Source organism: Lacerta agilis, chromosome 8 (genome assembly GCF_009819535.1).
Source record: "Lacerta agilis isolate rLacAgi1 chromosome 8, rLacAgi1.pri, whole genome shotgun sequence".
In the NCBI taxonomy this organism is placed as follows: Eukaryota; Metazoa; Chordata; class Lepidosauria; order Squamata; family Lacertidae; genus Lacerta; species Lacerta agilis.
The window spans coordinates 33,505,109-33,519,876 of record NC_046319.1 but is presented as its reverse complement, the minus strand read 5'-3'; the positions used below and the strand labels follow the sequence as shown (position 1 = coordinate 33,519,876).

General features: G+C 46.7%; 1 protein-coding gene across 2 annotated transcripts; it reads right to left on the bottom strand.

The window, feature by feature from the left end:
• Positions 1-13,609, bottom strand: MPHOSPH6 (M-phase phosphoprotein 6). Of its 2 annotated transcripts, none has more exons than XM_033156829.1 (5): positions 13,449-13,609; positions 5,905-6,017; positions 5,003-5,153; positions 1,439-1,539; positions 1-169 (listed from the first exon to the last, which is right to left on the bottom strand). In XM_033156829.1, exons 1-5 carry the CDS (start codon positions 13,497-13,499, stop codon positions 28-30), a joined length of 558 nt encoding a protein of 185 aa, XP_033012720.1. In that variant the 5' UTR covers positions 13,500-13,609; the 3' UTR covers positions 1-27. The 2 variants fall into 2 exon arrangements, with proteins under 2 accessions (XP_033012720.1, XP_033012721.1); XM_033156830.1 differs by having other exon boundaries at positions 28-169; positions 5,063-5,153; positions 13,449-13,499.
• Positions 13,610-14,768: the final 1,159 nt, after the last annotated feature.

The window sequence follows — 14,768 nt, the reverse complement described above, 5'->3', positions numbered from 1 at the left end:
AAAGGGCACAGAAAGCATCCAAGTGATTTAATCTTGAGGTTTCAAAAACGTTTTCTTTGCTTTGGTAGGCCTCGTGTTGCTGTTTTCATCCTCTTCTGTGTCTTCCACCATGTGCCGGTTCCTCTTCTTTAAGAATTTCTTCCCAATAGTTCCCACTAAAGTTTCGTACCTAGAAAAATACCGCAGTAAGTTAAGGAAAATGCTTTACCATTTGAGAACAAGACCGTGGCTCTTCCATCTCCTCTCATCCCTCCTCATTGTCCATGCACCGGTGGGGGGCTGATGGGAGCTGGAGTTCAATAACACCTGCAGGGCCACCAGTTCACACTCCTTGTCTTAAGGTCTTTGAAAGCAGTAGCAGCAAAAGTGGCACCTTGCAGATGGTGTTAGGCTCCAACTCCCATCAGCCAGTACAGCCAATCGTCAAGGGTAATGAAAGCTGAAGTCCAAAGTACCTGGTTGGGACAGGATATTGCAGATGATGATCGCCATCTGAGGCCCTCCACAGGAGGTCTGGAGGGTGGCAACATGAGAACAGGCCATAACAGTGGTGGCTGCCCACTTATGGAATGCTCTCCATGAAAAGGCTTGCCTGGCACCATCATTACATATCTTTAGGCACCAGGCAAAAAACATTCATTTATGTAGCCTTTGACTTTTAACTATTGATGGCCCAATTATTGCATGGGTGGTCTATTTTAATGTAGGCTTTGGGGTGGGTTTTTTTTTGTTTTAATGTATGTATTCCTATTTTTTGCATAAAATATTGTAAGTCACTTTGATCTGTCAAGGAAAAAGACTGACTAATAAATTTAATAAACAATAATAATAAAAGGCAGCAGTGAGTCAGATGGCCCAGTGGTTTGATCTGGGTGTCACAAAGCCTTCAATCAGCTATTATCAATGTTAGCCAACTCGCTGCACAGCCGGAATGGAATGAGCTTCCAACCAACCCTCACCTGAAGCATCTTCTATTGCAGGTGTACCACTTTAAAAAAATAAATAAATTGGTGTTTACTATAGAAGCTGGAGTGTTGATTTATTGGTATTCCTCTGCAAGTTTTGAAAGCGAACCTACAAATGGATTTTAACAAACATTTTTCTATGAATGGTTATATGTTATTCCCTTGGAGCCACCCCCGCCCCGAAATGGATAGCTCTAACTTGCAATAAGTTACTATTGATGTAGCTGACTTCCAGCTAGAGTGCCTGGAGAAAGCAGGTTATTTTTAAAACAAACAAACCAAAACCAACAACTCATCAGATCATCTCATTTCCACTATAAAATACTGTTTAAGAAACAACAGCACCATACACAAGAAGAAGTGCTTTGTACGTCAAGCATGTGGTTGTTTGGGAGGTTTTCACTTGGTAAGGAGAAAAGGCAGCAACATATCTTCTTGGTAATGTCATCTGTGTCATAAATGGTAATAGTTACCTTCTGGCCATTTCTTCATCCGATACATCAGCCTCCATTGCATTATCTTCCTCTTCGATTTCTTCTGTCTTGTACTTCGAGTTCATCTGGATCATTAACTTCTGAAAACGAAAAACTGGGTTATCAGTTTCAAGCATTGCACTCCTTGAAGAATGTCAAGGAGACAGATTTGGCAAGAACAGCAACGACCATTCCCCCTCCTCTTTCTCTTTTTAAAAAAGATGGGCACATGCAGAATGTAGATTTGTGCATATAAGATTGAAACCCTTCCTTTGCCTTTATTTTATTTTATTTTATTACAACTATAGCCCACCTTCCTTCCATCACAGAGCGCATGGTGGGCGGTCTCCAACGAAGTAGTTCTGCTAGGGCAAGGATCTCTGCTTCAGCAACAGAACTTGCCCTCGCTCTCGTCTCCCTATACGCCCACTCTCATTGAAATGCTCTGGAGCTTGAAAAGAACCCCCAGAACAGATTTAGGAGGCACGTGGTGGGTGGAGAGGGAGAAGTTCCACTGCATTATGGAACTGCTTCTTTGGATAATTCCCAGGGTTTTCTAGGAAGTCTTCCAACCAGACGACACTGAGCACACTCAGCCCGGCTTAGATCCAGCAAAGTGGCCGGCCTTCTATCCAGCTGTAGAATGTAGACCTGAGTTAATACAATGTCAACCAAACAAGAGAGTCTCGCAGCACCCTAGCCAGATTTATTTTAACATACAATTTCATGGACTAGAACCAACTAGTAGCCTCCAGTCCATGAAAGTCTACGCCACAATAGATCTGCTAGATCCTTCTAGGTGTCACAGAACTATTTCTCGTGTGTGTTTGACGAAGAAGACTAAAATGGCTATCTCTTTGGAATGCATCTTAGTGTTGCAAAGAGACCACCTGAGCAGTTGCGTCCTCTGATCAAAAGTCTTTCTCCAGGTAATCCCACCTTCAGAGATGAGAGGCAGCTGGGGAGAGAGGGTTGTAGTGGTGGTCTCTTCTGCTACAATTTGTTAGCACATCTGACCCAGAATAACGGGCACCTTTGCAGTGCTTTAGAGTATACAAAGCATTACAGTGGTGCCTCGCAAGACGAAATTAATTCGTTCCGCAAGTCTTTTCGTCTTGCGGAAATTTCGTCTTGCGAAGCACGGTTTCCCATAGGAATGCATTGAAATTTAAACAATGCGTTCCTATGGGAAAAAAGTCCAAGCCTCCTGCCGGCGAGCGGGGAAAGCGAGCGGCAGAGCAAGCGGCAGAGCGACCGGTGAGCGGGGAGAGCAAGCGGGGGACACGATCCACGGCGGGAGAAGCCAGGAAAGCAAGCAGGGAGCAGGATCCACGGCAGGAGAAGCCATCGGAGCAAGCAGGGAACGCAGTGGGAAGGCAGAAAAGCAAGCGGGGGACACAATCCATAGCGGGGGAAGGCAGAAAAGCAAGCGGGGGACACGATCCACGGCGGGAGAAGCCAGGAAAGCAAGCAGGGAGCAGGATCCACGGCAGGAGAAGCCATCGGAGCAAGCAGGGAACGCAGTGGGAAGGCAGAAAAGCAAGCGGGGGACACGATCCATAGCGGGGGAAGGCAGAAAAGCAAGCGGGGGACACGATCCACGGCGGGAGAAGCCAGGGGAGCAAGCGGGGAGCAGGATCCATGGCGGGAGAAGCCATCGGAGCAAGCAGGGAACGCAGTGGGAAGGCAGAAAAGCAAGCGGGGGACACGATCCATAGTGGGGGAAGGCAGAAAAGCAAGCGGGGGACACGATCCACGGCGGGAGAAGCCAGGGGAGCAAGCGGGGAGCAGGATCCACGGCGGGAGAAGCCATCGGAGCAAGCAGGGAACGCAGTGGGAAGGCAGAAAAGCAAGCGGGGGACACGATCCATAGCGGGGGAAGGCAGAAAAGCAAGCGGGGGACACGATCCACGACGGGAGAAGCCAGGAAAGCAAGCAGGGAGCAGGATCCACGGCAGGAGAAGCCATCGGAGCAAGCAGGGAACGCAGTGGGAAGCCAGAAAAGCAAGCGGGGGACACGATCCATAGCGGGGGAAGGCAGAAAAGCAAGCGGGGGACACGATCCACGACGGGAGAAGCCAGGAAAGCAAGCAGGGAGCAGGATCCACGGCAGGAGAAGCCATCGGAGCAAGCAGGGAACGCAGTGGGAAGGCAGAAAAGCAAGCGGGGGACACGATCCATAGCGGGGGAAGGCAGAAAAGCAAGCGGGGGACACGATCCATAGCGGGGGAAGGCAGAAAAGCAAGCGGGGGACACGATCCACGGCGGGAGAAGCCAGGAAAGCAAGCAGGGAACGCAGTGGGAAGCCAGAAAAGCAAGCGGGGGACACGATCCACGGCGGGAGAAGCCAGGGGAGCAAGCGGGGAGCAGGATCCACGGCGGGAGAAGCCAGGGGAGCAAGCGGGGAGCAGGATCCACGGTGGGAGAAGCCAGCGGAGCAAGCAGGGTGAGCGGCGGCAGCAGGAGAAAGCTGGGTGTGGGGAGCAGGGGCCGCAGTAAGGGAGAAGCCAAGGCTAAAATGGCGCCGGACCTACCTCCTCCCTCCCGGAGCGGTGAGTGTTCTGGGGTTTGCGGGGAGCAAAGGGCAGGCTCGGGAGCCGAGGGTAGGCTCGGCTGCTCCACCTTGGAACTTGTGAGCCTCTACGGTGGGAGGAGGCGAGCTGCCGTTTCCGGTTCCCGCCACTGCTGCCGCTCTCCTTGCAGCAGCAGGTTCCGGCTTTTTCTTAAAGTGGTACCGCGCAAGACGATTCGTTTTGCGAGTCACGGCCATTAAAAAATTCGTTTTGTGAATCACCTAAAAAATCGAAAAACCCTTTCGTCTAGCGGGTTTTTCGTCTTGCGAGGCATTCGTCTTGCGAGGTACCACTGTATATATATTTGTTTGGTGAACAGTATGGACCAGTTGCCTTTGGCTCATCCTCAGTTACCACTTAGCAGCAGCCAATCCATCAGGCTGGAGCCAAGGGAGAGATGGGAAGAACGATCCACTTCATTGACTCTACCAAGAGATCTGCTTCCTTTGACCCCACCTCACTTTGAGCAGTTTTCATCCCATCATGTTGATGGGAGAATTCAGCAACTTTAAGAAATGTGCCTGAGCTTCCTTGCTTTCTTTTTCTCTTCCCACTCCATACCTTTTTCCTTTTGTGTCTTTGTAAGCCTGGGGACAGTTTTCTTCTCCTTCTTTCCTTTCTATTTATTTAACTGTAAACCGCTCTTGAAGCTACTAACATGAGTTTGGCCAAACTGCGAGAGGCAGTGAAGGATAGGCGTGCCTGGCGTACTCTGGTCCATGGGGTCACGAAGAGTCGGACACGACTGAACGACTGAACAACAACAACAACAACAAACCGCTCTAATAGCTTTTTTGGCTGAAGAGCAAAGTAAAAATTCCAGTCCTTTCAATAACTAAATAAACAAGCCCTGTAAGTATAATCACCCCCGTATTTATTGTAGGGGATGGGGTTACGGATGAGAGGACCTGTAGCTAATCGTGGCAGAGGTGGAATCTGCAAGTTAAGCTTTCTGTACTTTTTTAAAAAAGAAACATTAATGCTTCCTTGCTCTTTCAACCATGATGCTACAGCAGACACGGAAAGGATAAAGGAGTGCCCTTGACAATACCTCGACTTCAGGGTTGAAACCTTTAAATGACATTCTGCCATACAGGAGGTCTTCACATGGCACAAAGCTTCTTTCTTCTATAATAAAGCTCCTGTAAATAAGTAATAATAAAGTAGAAGTCTTAGAGAAAGTCAAACAAGCAAGGTTACCTTAGCATCGTTGTAGGAGGACTACCAGGAGATAAAGACTGACAAAGGAAAAGCCATAGCTCAGTGGCAGAGCCTTTGCTTTGCATCCAGAAGGTCCTGAGTTCAACCTCTGGAATTTCCAGGCACTCACTCACTGGGTTTATACACTACCTTGTCAACATAAGAACTCCTGGGTCGCAAACACATAAATAATAGTATGTTTTTAAGGCATTCTAAAAAACAGCTACAAAACATTCTAAAAGCAATTAAAAACATTCTCTCAGCCAGTTTCCAGATTCCAGGGTTTCAAGTAACTGTGTCTTTCAGCCATCAAAGACCTGGGTAAACAGGAGTGTTTTTATGCCTCCCGAACATCAATAATGAGTGAGGGAGACACAAGTGGGGCACTGCTACTGAAAATGAAGGTCATGGGTTAATGCCAACTTGGCATCCTCCAGCAGTGGCACCACCAAGGCCTCACCTGCCGATATTAGGATTCGAGATGGGAAAGACTCACAACTGAAACCCTGGGTAGCAGCTGACAGTCTGTGTAGATAATACTGAGGTAGATGAACCAACTGTCTGACTCCATATACTGCAGCTTCCTATGTCCCAAGATGCTATTATAGTGTTTTAGAAGGCATTTCTGGTTTTGCTCCTCATTCATGGAAGGTGTGTGGGGAGGGGGGGCACACAACAACACAACAAACTTACTCCTTTTCCTTTAGCTCCGGCAGATCCAGGAACCAATGTTCCTTGCTGATTATTTTCTTTTCCTCCTCTTCAAGCTGCTTTTTGGTTTCTGAATCCAAACCCCTTTGCATGAACTGAAAGACAAGGCGCATAAAAAAAGTCTCCTCTATGGGCAGAGAGTGCCGATTGTTTTATACATGAAATATCTTCAAAATGCAATTTCTAGAGGGATGGATACATTGTCCACTAGTAGCAAATGAAGAATTTACTGTTGCATAAGCATTTGTGGAAACCCCTATGTGGGTTTTGCATATAGAGTCATACCTCGTGTTACGAACGCTGCGTGTTACGTTCGTCACGGGTTACGAATGCGCCGAACCCGGAAGTACAGGAACGGGTTACTTCCTGGTCCGGCGGTTCACACATGCGCAGACGTGCAAAATGACGTTAGCCGCATGCGCAGAAGTGCCGAATCGCGTCTGGGCATGTGCTTCAGGATGCGGACCTTTCAGGTTACGAACGGGGCTCCGGAATGGACCCCGTTCATAACCAGAGGTATCACTGTATAATCCAGGTGCAGAGAGAAAAGTAATGCTTTTTGACAAAGTGAGGTTGAAGGATCAAGGAATTTATTATCTTTCCCAAATATACCAATACTTCAACTCAGGTGTTACGCTGTGACGGCTAAAAGGGCCACAGCTCAGAAACAGAGCATATCCTTTGTATGCAGAAGGTCCCATGTTTAATCTCCAGCATTTCCAGGTATAGCAAGGAAAGTCCTCTGTCTAAAAACCTGGAGAGAGACAGTCAGTCAGTGCACACAATGTTGAGCTAGATCAGGCTTCCTCAAACTCGGCCCTCCAGATGTTTTGAGACGACAATTCCCATCACCCCTGACCACTGGTCCTGCTAGCTAGGGATCATGGGAGTTGTAGGCCAAAAACATCTGGAGGGCCGAGTTTGAGGAAGCCTGAGCTAGATTGTCTGACCTGTATAATGCAGCTTCCTATGTAAAATGGTTATTTAGAAAGCAGGAAGTATCAGCCTATCTGGGGAAACTGTGAGTTTTACAGATGGAGAAAAAAATATTCTGGAAAAGTAACTTAAGAGGGCAATCTGCCCCTCTCTTTCCCCAGAGAGGCCAATGAGAACTAAATATTCTGAATGCACATATACTGCTGAATATCTGCCGGGAAGGGGAGAATGGTTTAAACACTGGAAAGTATTTTAGCATTTCGAAAGAGCAGGGTCAGAAATCGTGGGTTTTTCTTAGCTGGTACCATCTCTTGCACCATGCTGTGTTTTCATATATATTTTTGTTTAAAAAATTGTTGGCAGCTTTTCTCAGCGGTGCAAAAATTCATTTCAGAAATGCAGGGAAAGCATTATTGATGCACTGAGGTTCAGAAAGACTTCTAAACGCCCCAAGCAACTGATTTTAAGTATGCATGAACAGCTTTCATCTTTGGGAAGTATTGCTAAGATACTGAATGAGGGCAATTGAAGTCTCTGTTAACTATTTTAATAGACCAAGCACGGAAACAGAGGAGGAGGAAAACACTTGTGCTTCAAGAGGACTAGAAAGGTCCTAACAGCACTGTGCAAAAGCTAAATTCTGCAGTCAAATCTGTGGTGCTTGTTCTGCAGACTTTATGTATAACTTTATATATAACTCCTTGATGAGTTGTACAAGGCCAACACTGAGACTGAGAAGAAGGTGGCTGCAGGCAGGTAGGTGAGGCTGATGAGGCCAGTGAGGTTGGTGGGACAAGCACCTTGTTCACCCCAATGGAACTGGTGAAAAAGAGGGGAAGAAGAAAAGAGGATGCCGCTATGCACGGTCACAAGTAAATGAAGGGAACTGGTTACTCATTCAATTCTAAATCTCAATGGGCAAATTTCCCCTATAAGTACCCAGTTAACTATCATCATATTTATGTATAAAACAAGAGATTAGACACCAAAGAGCTACAGATAAAAATACCTAACCAGTTTCAGCAGCTGCAAGGCAATTAAAACTCTGTAAATGAGCATTTGTTTGGGCTTCCAGGGCCGAAGCACCGTGTCCTGGGGAAAAATATATCAAGCTGTGAAGAAGGAACTAAGGGTGAGAGAGACACTAAAATCCCCTGCTGATATGTGATGTAGCTCCATAGCCAGCAGGACGTGTGGGAAAGGAAGAGCAGGAGAGGAATCAGTGCTGAGGGGTGTGCCAGAAACAAGCCAAGGGCCACTGCTAATTTGCATTTCATTTGCATACCAGCTGGGGTAAAACAACACACTGTTCTGCTGAAACCTGTACAAAAACATATTGGGCTATATCCAACTAAGTTTTATTCAGGGCAGGCCCACTGAAATTATGGCCCTAACCCAATCACACCTCTTAATTTCTAGGGGTCTACTTCGAGATGCAACTCATTGAACTGGAACTTGAAAATTCTTGATACTTGGACTTCGGAACATTGGAAGCTGTGTTCTGCCAAGTCAGATCATTGGCCATTTAGCTGAGTAATGTTTATACCAGTTGTGGGCAGACTTCTTTTACAATAAGGGTAGGCACACCAGTGGCCCCAGATAACACAGCCCATTGTCATGGATGATGGGACCTGAAGTCCATCAACATCACGAGGGCCTCAGGATTCCTTACCCATCTCGGAGCAGACAGGTGGCCCTCAGTAGAAAAGTCAATGTGGACAGGGTTCCTGGAGAGTAGATTTTTTTTTTTTTTTTGAAAACCACCTACTTAGGCAGTGAAAGATTTGTGATTTTCTATGTCCCAACCAAACCCATAAAAAATATCTAATCCCCTTCCTGCTAGCCAATGGTGTGACTGGTATCAGGAATGATTTCTTGAGTCACAGAGGCTACGCTGGATCTGAAGAGGGCAGATGGAAAGGGCTGGTATGTGGCAAGGGAATTCATGAAAGTTATGAACTTTACAGTTATGAACCATCTCTGGTCCCGAAAGGTCTGCAACCAAGATTCAGCTGTGCTAGCAGAAGCTGTGTGCAGTTCTATTCGCCTTTTCAGAGTCTCTCTTTGTTTCTTCAAAGCTTTATAGAGTTTATGCGCATTGGGGACCTAAAGGCTCACTTGACTCTCAGCAAGCTTTGGAGCGAGGGATTTGGGAAGACAACAGGATAGAGCCTCCAGCACAAGTCGACTTGCTGATGTTGATTGAAACGGTTTCCCGGGGAGCGCTGGCAGGGGAAAAGGCCACTTTCCACTTTGATGTGGCCGCAGAAAAGCAGAGACCTTCCAGCTAGAAAACAGGGTAGGCTTCTTGCTCATCGAGAAGTCCCAGATAAGAAACCACTGGGCTTTGTTAATAATTATGGCCCAGCACTAGCAGTTAAAATAAAGAAATAAATACATGCATTCACAGCAAGTTGTTTTCAGACAACATGGGGCTGAATCCAATGAACCGTGTAACTAGTTCATCGTCTTTAATATTTTACAGTTGAATCAGGGACATACTTGGGTACTTCTCAGTCCCTAAGAAGAACAGTTTCCCAGTTCCAGCATCCCTGCCTAAGAGCACAGCCCTCCACCATGTACAGACTGCAAATGGATCATTTGACATCTTCCACATTCTACATTTGCTAATGGCCCTGCAACAGAGTGCCCTGCAGTTTCTGAAGCAGGATGCGGCAACGAAATGACTGTAACAGGCAGTAAACTATAACAGTAAACAGAAAACGAACCACCTGAAGATAGGCTTTGCATTTTGAGAGCTGCAGATGAACAAGGGAAGCTGTTTTATAGAAGGTCGGACCATCGGTCCTTCCAGCACTGACTGGCAGCAGATCTCCAGGGGTTTCAAGAGAGGGTTCTTTCCCAGGCATAACGGGATCCCAGTTCCTGGAAGCCATGGAGGGGGTGCTCTTGTGCTCAGGTCCTGCTTTCTGGTTTTTTGCTCTACAGTACCTAACCAAGTGCATGTAAGTCATGAGACAGACCTGTGTTACAGTCAGCCTTTGTGTTGTCAAAAGCAAGGAACAAAGGAAGCAAAAATTTTGAAAGACAGTGGGAAGTGGTGGTGGAGGAGATGTTTTAAAAAGACATCTCTCCCCACCTTCCACCCTGGACAGCATGAGCCCAGAATTATTGGCATGATGAGTTTTTCGACATGAATTTTCACTCTCTTACCCCCCACTGTAATTGTAGTTAGGAAGTCTCTTTGTATTTGTTGCTGACCAAACTACAAAATGAAGCTGATCTCCCTCAAATGAACACAACTCATGTTAATGATACTACTTTGGAGCACGTGGCCTATGGAAGTGTCCCTGACTGATCTTAGCCATGGTTGGTCAGAAGCCCCAACGATCTGACACAGTAAAACTCACTTCCAAGTAAACAGGATGAGAGATTAGGGCTCTGTCCTGAGCACGCGCCACCAAAAGCAAGGCTTAATTCTGAATAAACAGAGGACGATCATCGCACTGCACCTGCAGTCATTTCCAGATAACCTTTTTTAATTGCCTTCTGATGTAGGGCTACCCCTGGTACAACGTAAACTGTGGCAGACTAAAAATATTTTCTTCCCCCCCTCCTTTCTTGTTTAAAAATAACAATAAAAAATATCGCCTTGCTTGTTACATGAGTTGAAGGTAATTCTAATCTCAAAGATGAAGATAAAACAGGAACGGCGCAACCACAAAACCGAAGCAAACAAACCATGAAGGCCCGGCGATATTGAGTTATAAATACTTAATGAATATTTATATTTTTAAAAATTAATGGCAATTAAACTCAAGATGTTGTTCCCTGGAAGCGGAGAGATCATCAATCACACTGCCGCGTTCTTCTTCCACTGAGTTGCGTGCTACATTATCAGACAGCAACGGAGCCCATTAGCCGCTGAGCCGAGACTAATTCCACTAAGGGCTTGACACTGGATCCGCAAATCCAAGGGCGATCGCTAGGTCAGGGCTTTATTCATCTCTCTCTCTCTCTCTCTCTCTCTCTCTCCCCACAACCTGCCGCACAATTACACTGAGGAATTGTGGGAGGGAATTATGAGTAATATTAGCACAGTTGCAGCAAGGTTCTACCATTACCTGTCAATGCAAAACTCTAGGCAGCAAAAGAACAACATTTAGGTTGGACAAAATCCAGTAAAACTGAGGGCACATCCACACCAAACATTTAAAGCTCACAAAGTCCCCCACATCCCACATGGAATTCTGGGAACTGCAGTTTGTTCAGAGTGCTGGGAATTGTAGCTCTGTGAGGGGGAAACAACAATTCCCAGGATTCTTTGGGAGAAGCCATCTGCTTTAAATCTGCACTGAATGTGCTTTTGGGGGCCATGGAAAAACTCCCCCCCCCATGCTAGGAATTTTTAGTGCTGACGTTACAGGTCTTCGGAATAGACTATCCTGTGATGATTATGTCATGGGAGGATATACCGGTATTTTGTAGATTTGGGTATATTTCTTGATCTGTTTCCCAGATTGGATTACTTTACTGTGTTTTAACTTTGGATTTTATATTTTTCTTTCTATCTGCTATGTGCTGTTTTATATTGTACATCACCTTCCAACACCTTGCACAAAGCAATTCATAAATCTAATAAATGGATTTGTTAGTGTGCATACAGCCTTATACCGCAAACTGCTGATTGTGGTCTATGGGAGACAAGAGAACTAAGTGGCGTGGCATGCAGAAAGTTCCATGTTTGGACCTGACATCTCCACTCTGAAGTATTAAGACCAGGGGTCGGCAACCTGCAGCCCATGGGCCACAAGCAGCCCATGGGAGTCGTTTAAATGGACCACGAGCCGCCCCCGAACCGAACCGCCCACTCAGTGAGTCCCTGCGTGCTGTGCTAAACCGGCGCAGCGCAGAGCGGGGAATCGCTTCTGGGGCACCGGAAATCGCATCTGCACATGTGCATCCGACCCACAGAGCGATCTCTGTGGGAGTGAACCGGCCCAGGTGAGGTAAACCTGGCCGGCCCCTGATTAAGACCATAAGCTGTTCCCTAGTCAATAAAATAGACAGATGGGCAGATATTTTGATGTAGCATGTGCAGTTTCCTATATGCCTAAATTCTGATGCTTTCCCCTAGAATCCTGTATACTTCAGCTTAGTTCAAAAGCTCTGATAGCCTTCGTTCTTACTCTCAGCGAGCACAAGCACAGTCCAAAATCTGTGACATTACATTTACACCCTACGTTTCCTCCAAGGATTTCAATGTGACACATTGCCCTCCTACCCCCCATTCTATCCTCACAAGGGAGGGAGGTTAGGCTGAGAGACAGTGACTGGCCCAAGGTCACCTAGAAAGCACCATGGCCAAGCTTGGATTTGAACCCTGGTCTTAGGATAGGTTCACCAATATATTCCAAGCTGTGGTGTAACTAGTAGGAGGCAGGGAATAAGGCCACTGTGTATGTGAAGTTACTGCTGAATGGAAAAATCAAACAAAAGTCACAGAACTGGAACCACCATGGATTCTGATATTATCAGTTTGGCTCTGATAAAACATTTATACTGAAATGGAGCTTGCATTGGTAACACCAAGGATAAATGCTGCACTTTCACTTCAATTTTGAGCCATTGCATTTCAGACTTTCTGAACTCCCTAAAACTTTTATCAGCCACTCCATACCAACTGTCTGTTCTGTGGGTGTACAGAAATCTTCATGCATACTTAATATTGTGTTGTAACCCACCCTAATACCTTGGGGTGAAGGGCGGGTAATAAACTGTAATTGAAACAACAATATAATTGTGTGCATTCTGCCACTTGAGAAGGAAGACTTTCTAAGAATGCAGAATATACTTTCCTTTGAGCACTGAAAAAAACTTGGTACATGCTTCCCACTGAAAACCAGTCAAACGCATACCCCAAAATCTAAAATTTGTAAAAACACCTTGCAAAACAGGTCTGTGAAGGCAGATCAAACTTCCATGCATCTTAACTTAGGTTATGCACTTTAACTTAAGCATGACCTAATTTGTGTTGCGGTTTCAGCCCCAAGTTCCAATTTATTTCAGTCCCTGGAGGCTAGAAAACATTGGGGGGATTATCATCTCTGCCTCTGAGCATGGGCAGAGAGCATTTCCAAATGCTTGCCCTACCAGAAGGAACCTGAGGTGTCCTAGGATAATTATACTGAGGCAGGTACTGGTGATCATGCTTGACCCCCGGCACCTCTCTTTTCCAAACTACAGCGCGCAGATGGGGAGGGGGGGTTCTCCTTCTCCGGCTCCACCCGAAGCCCCTCGACTCCTCTCGCGTTGCCTAAGAAGCCATTCGGCTGCGCTCGGCTTCCCTCTCCCCGCCCCGTTCCAAACACGAAGCCGTTCGGCTGACCTTTCCCCCTCAGATTCGATCCGACCTGTCGCTCCCATGCCTATTCCCGAAGCCGCTCGGCTTGCTTTCGTCCGTAAAGCAGCCGCTCGGCTGCAACACCCGAAGCCGCTCGACTCTCTTCGGCTTGTCACCCGAAGCTTTTCGGAAAGGATAGAATTGGCCCCGCCCCTTCCCGAAGCCATTCGGCTCAGTTTCCTTCGGCGCCCGTTCGCTCTATATAATCTCCACAGTGCGCTCTTACCTTCATGCGCAGCAGATTCTTGGACAGTTTACTCTTCACGTCCCGAGCCATGACGGTGACAGGCTTCCGCTGAGGGGCACTTTGGCTCGCCGCTGGCCTTCTTAGTGTTCTCTTGCACCCACCAGGCCGCGGCCTCGCCCTCCACACGCCTCAACCTACGGAGTGTTACTGAACATGCGCCGTCCTTTGTACGCATGCCTGGTAGAGCTCCCTGACGCCTTCCTGCCAGCTTCATGCCCTCACTTAGAGCCGGCTCCCCTCCCGCCCCTCCGCTGACAGCGTGGAGGCATCAAACGTGGAATCATTTCTAAGCAACGTGGATTGTGGAAAGTATTTTAACAAGCTAAATATAAAAAAGCACAGATAGGATTTTTTTTTTTTAGGGAAGAGAAGAAGGGCTGGCAAGGATGGAGCATGCTTAGTCTCTCTCTGTGTAGCCAGATGTGCCCTTTGCTCTTACAGTAAGAGTCTTAATAGCTGGCAAAAGAGCGGTCACTGGGGCAGCATCTAGCTTCCCCCACACAGTGCACAACCAGATGCCCCTAAGAAACCTGAAAGCAGGACTTGAGTGCAATGTTCTCTCCCCGCTTGTTATTCTCAGCGACAGGTGTTCAGAGGTTTACAGCTGTTGTAGCTAGTACCCATTGATAGACTTCTTCATAAATTTGTGCAATCCTCTTTTAAAGCCATCTATGGTAAGTTAGGGGACCATTACTGCTTGCTGTGGCAGTGAGTTCCATAGTTTAACTATGTGCTGTGCGAAAAAGTCCTATCTTTTGCTCTCCTGAAACTTTCAGCATTCAGCTTCATCGGATGACCTCAGGGTTCTGGTGTCAGGAGAGGGAGGGGCAAAACAACAACAACAAAAACCGACTTTCTCCACACTGCATAATCTTATACACCTCTATCAGGTCTCTCCCATCACCACCACTGAACTTGACTTAAAGCAAACAACAACAACTGAGCGGGCCAGGTCAAAATGTAGAAGGTGGGTTAAGTAGGGAATTCTGACCAGCGGTTAATTCTGACCAGTCTTAATATTGCTACCTGCCTGCTCATGCTACCAAAGACCACATGTTGGTATAGAAAAGGGAAATTGTTGCAAGCAGGAGTTGAGTTTGCCCAATCACTTCATCAGAAGTAGTGATATTAGGACACAGTAAGTGAATTCTGCCTTGTCCTCTTAAGTGCAACCCACCCAATAGGATTCCCCTCCCTCCTTATCTTTGCTTGACTTGGGGAAAACACTATTCTTAGTGGCAGATCAGGAACTGTAAAAACCAGTTAATAAACCATCAAGCTTTAATTGACATAGCAAAT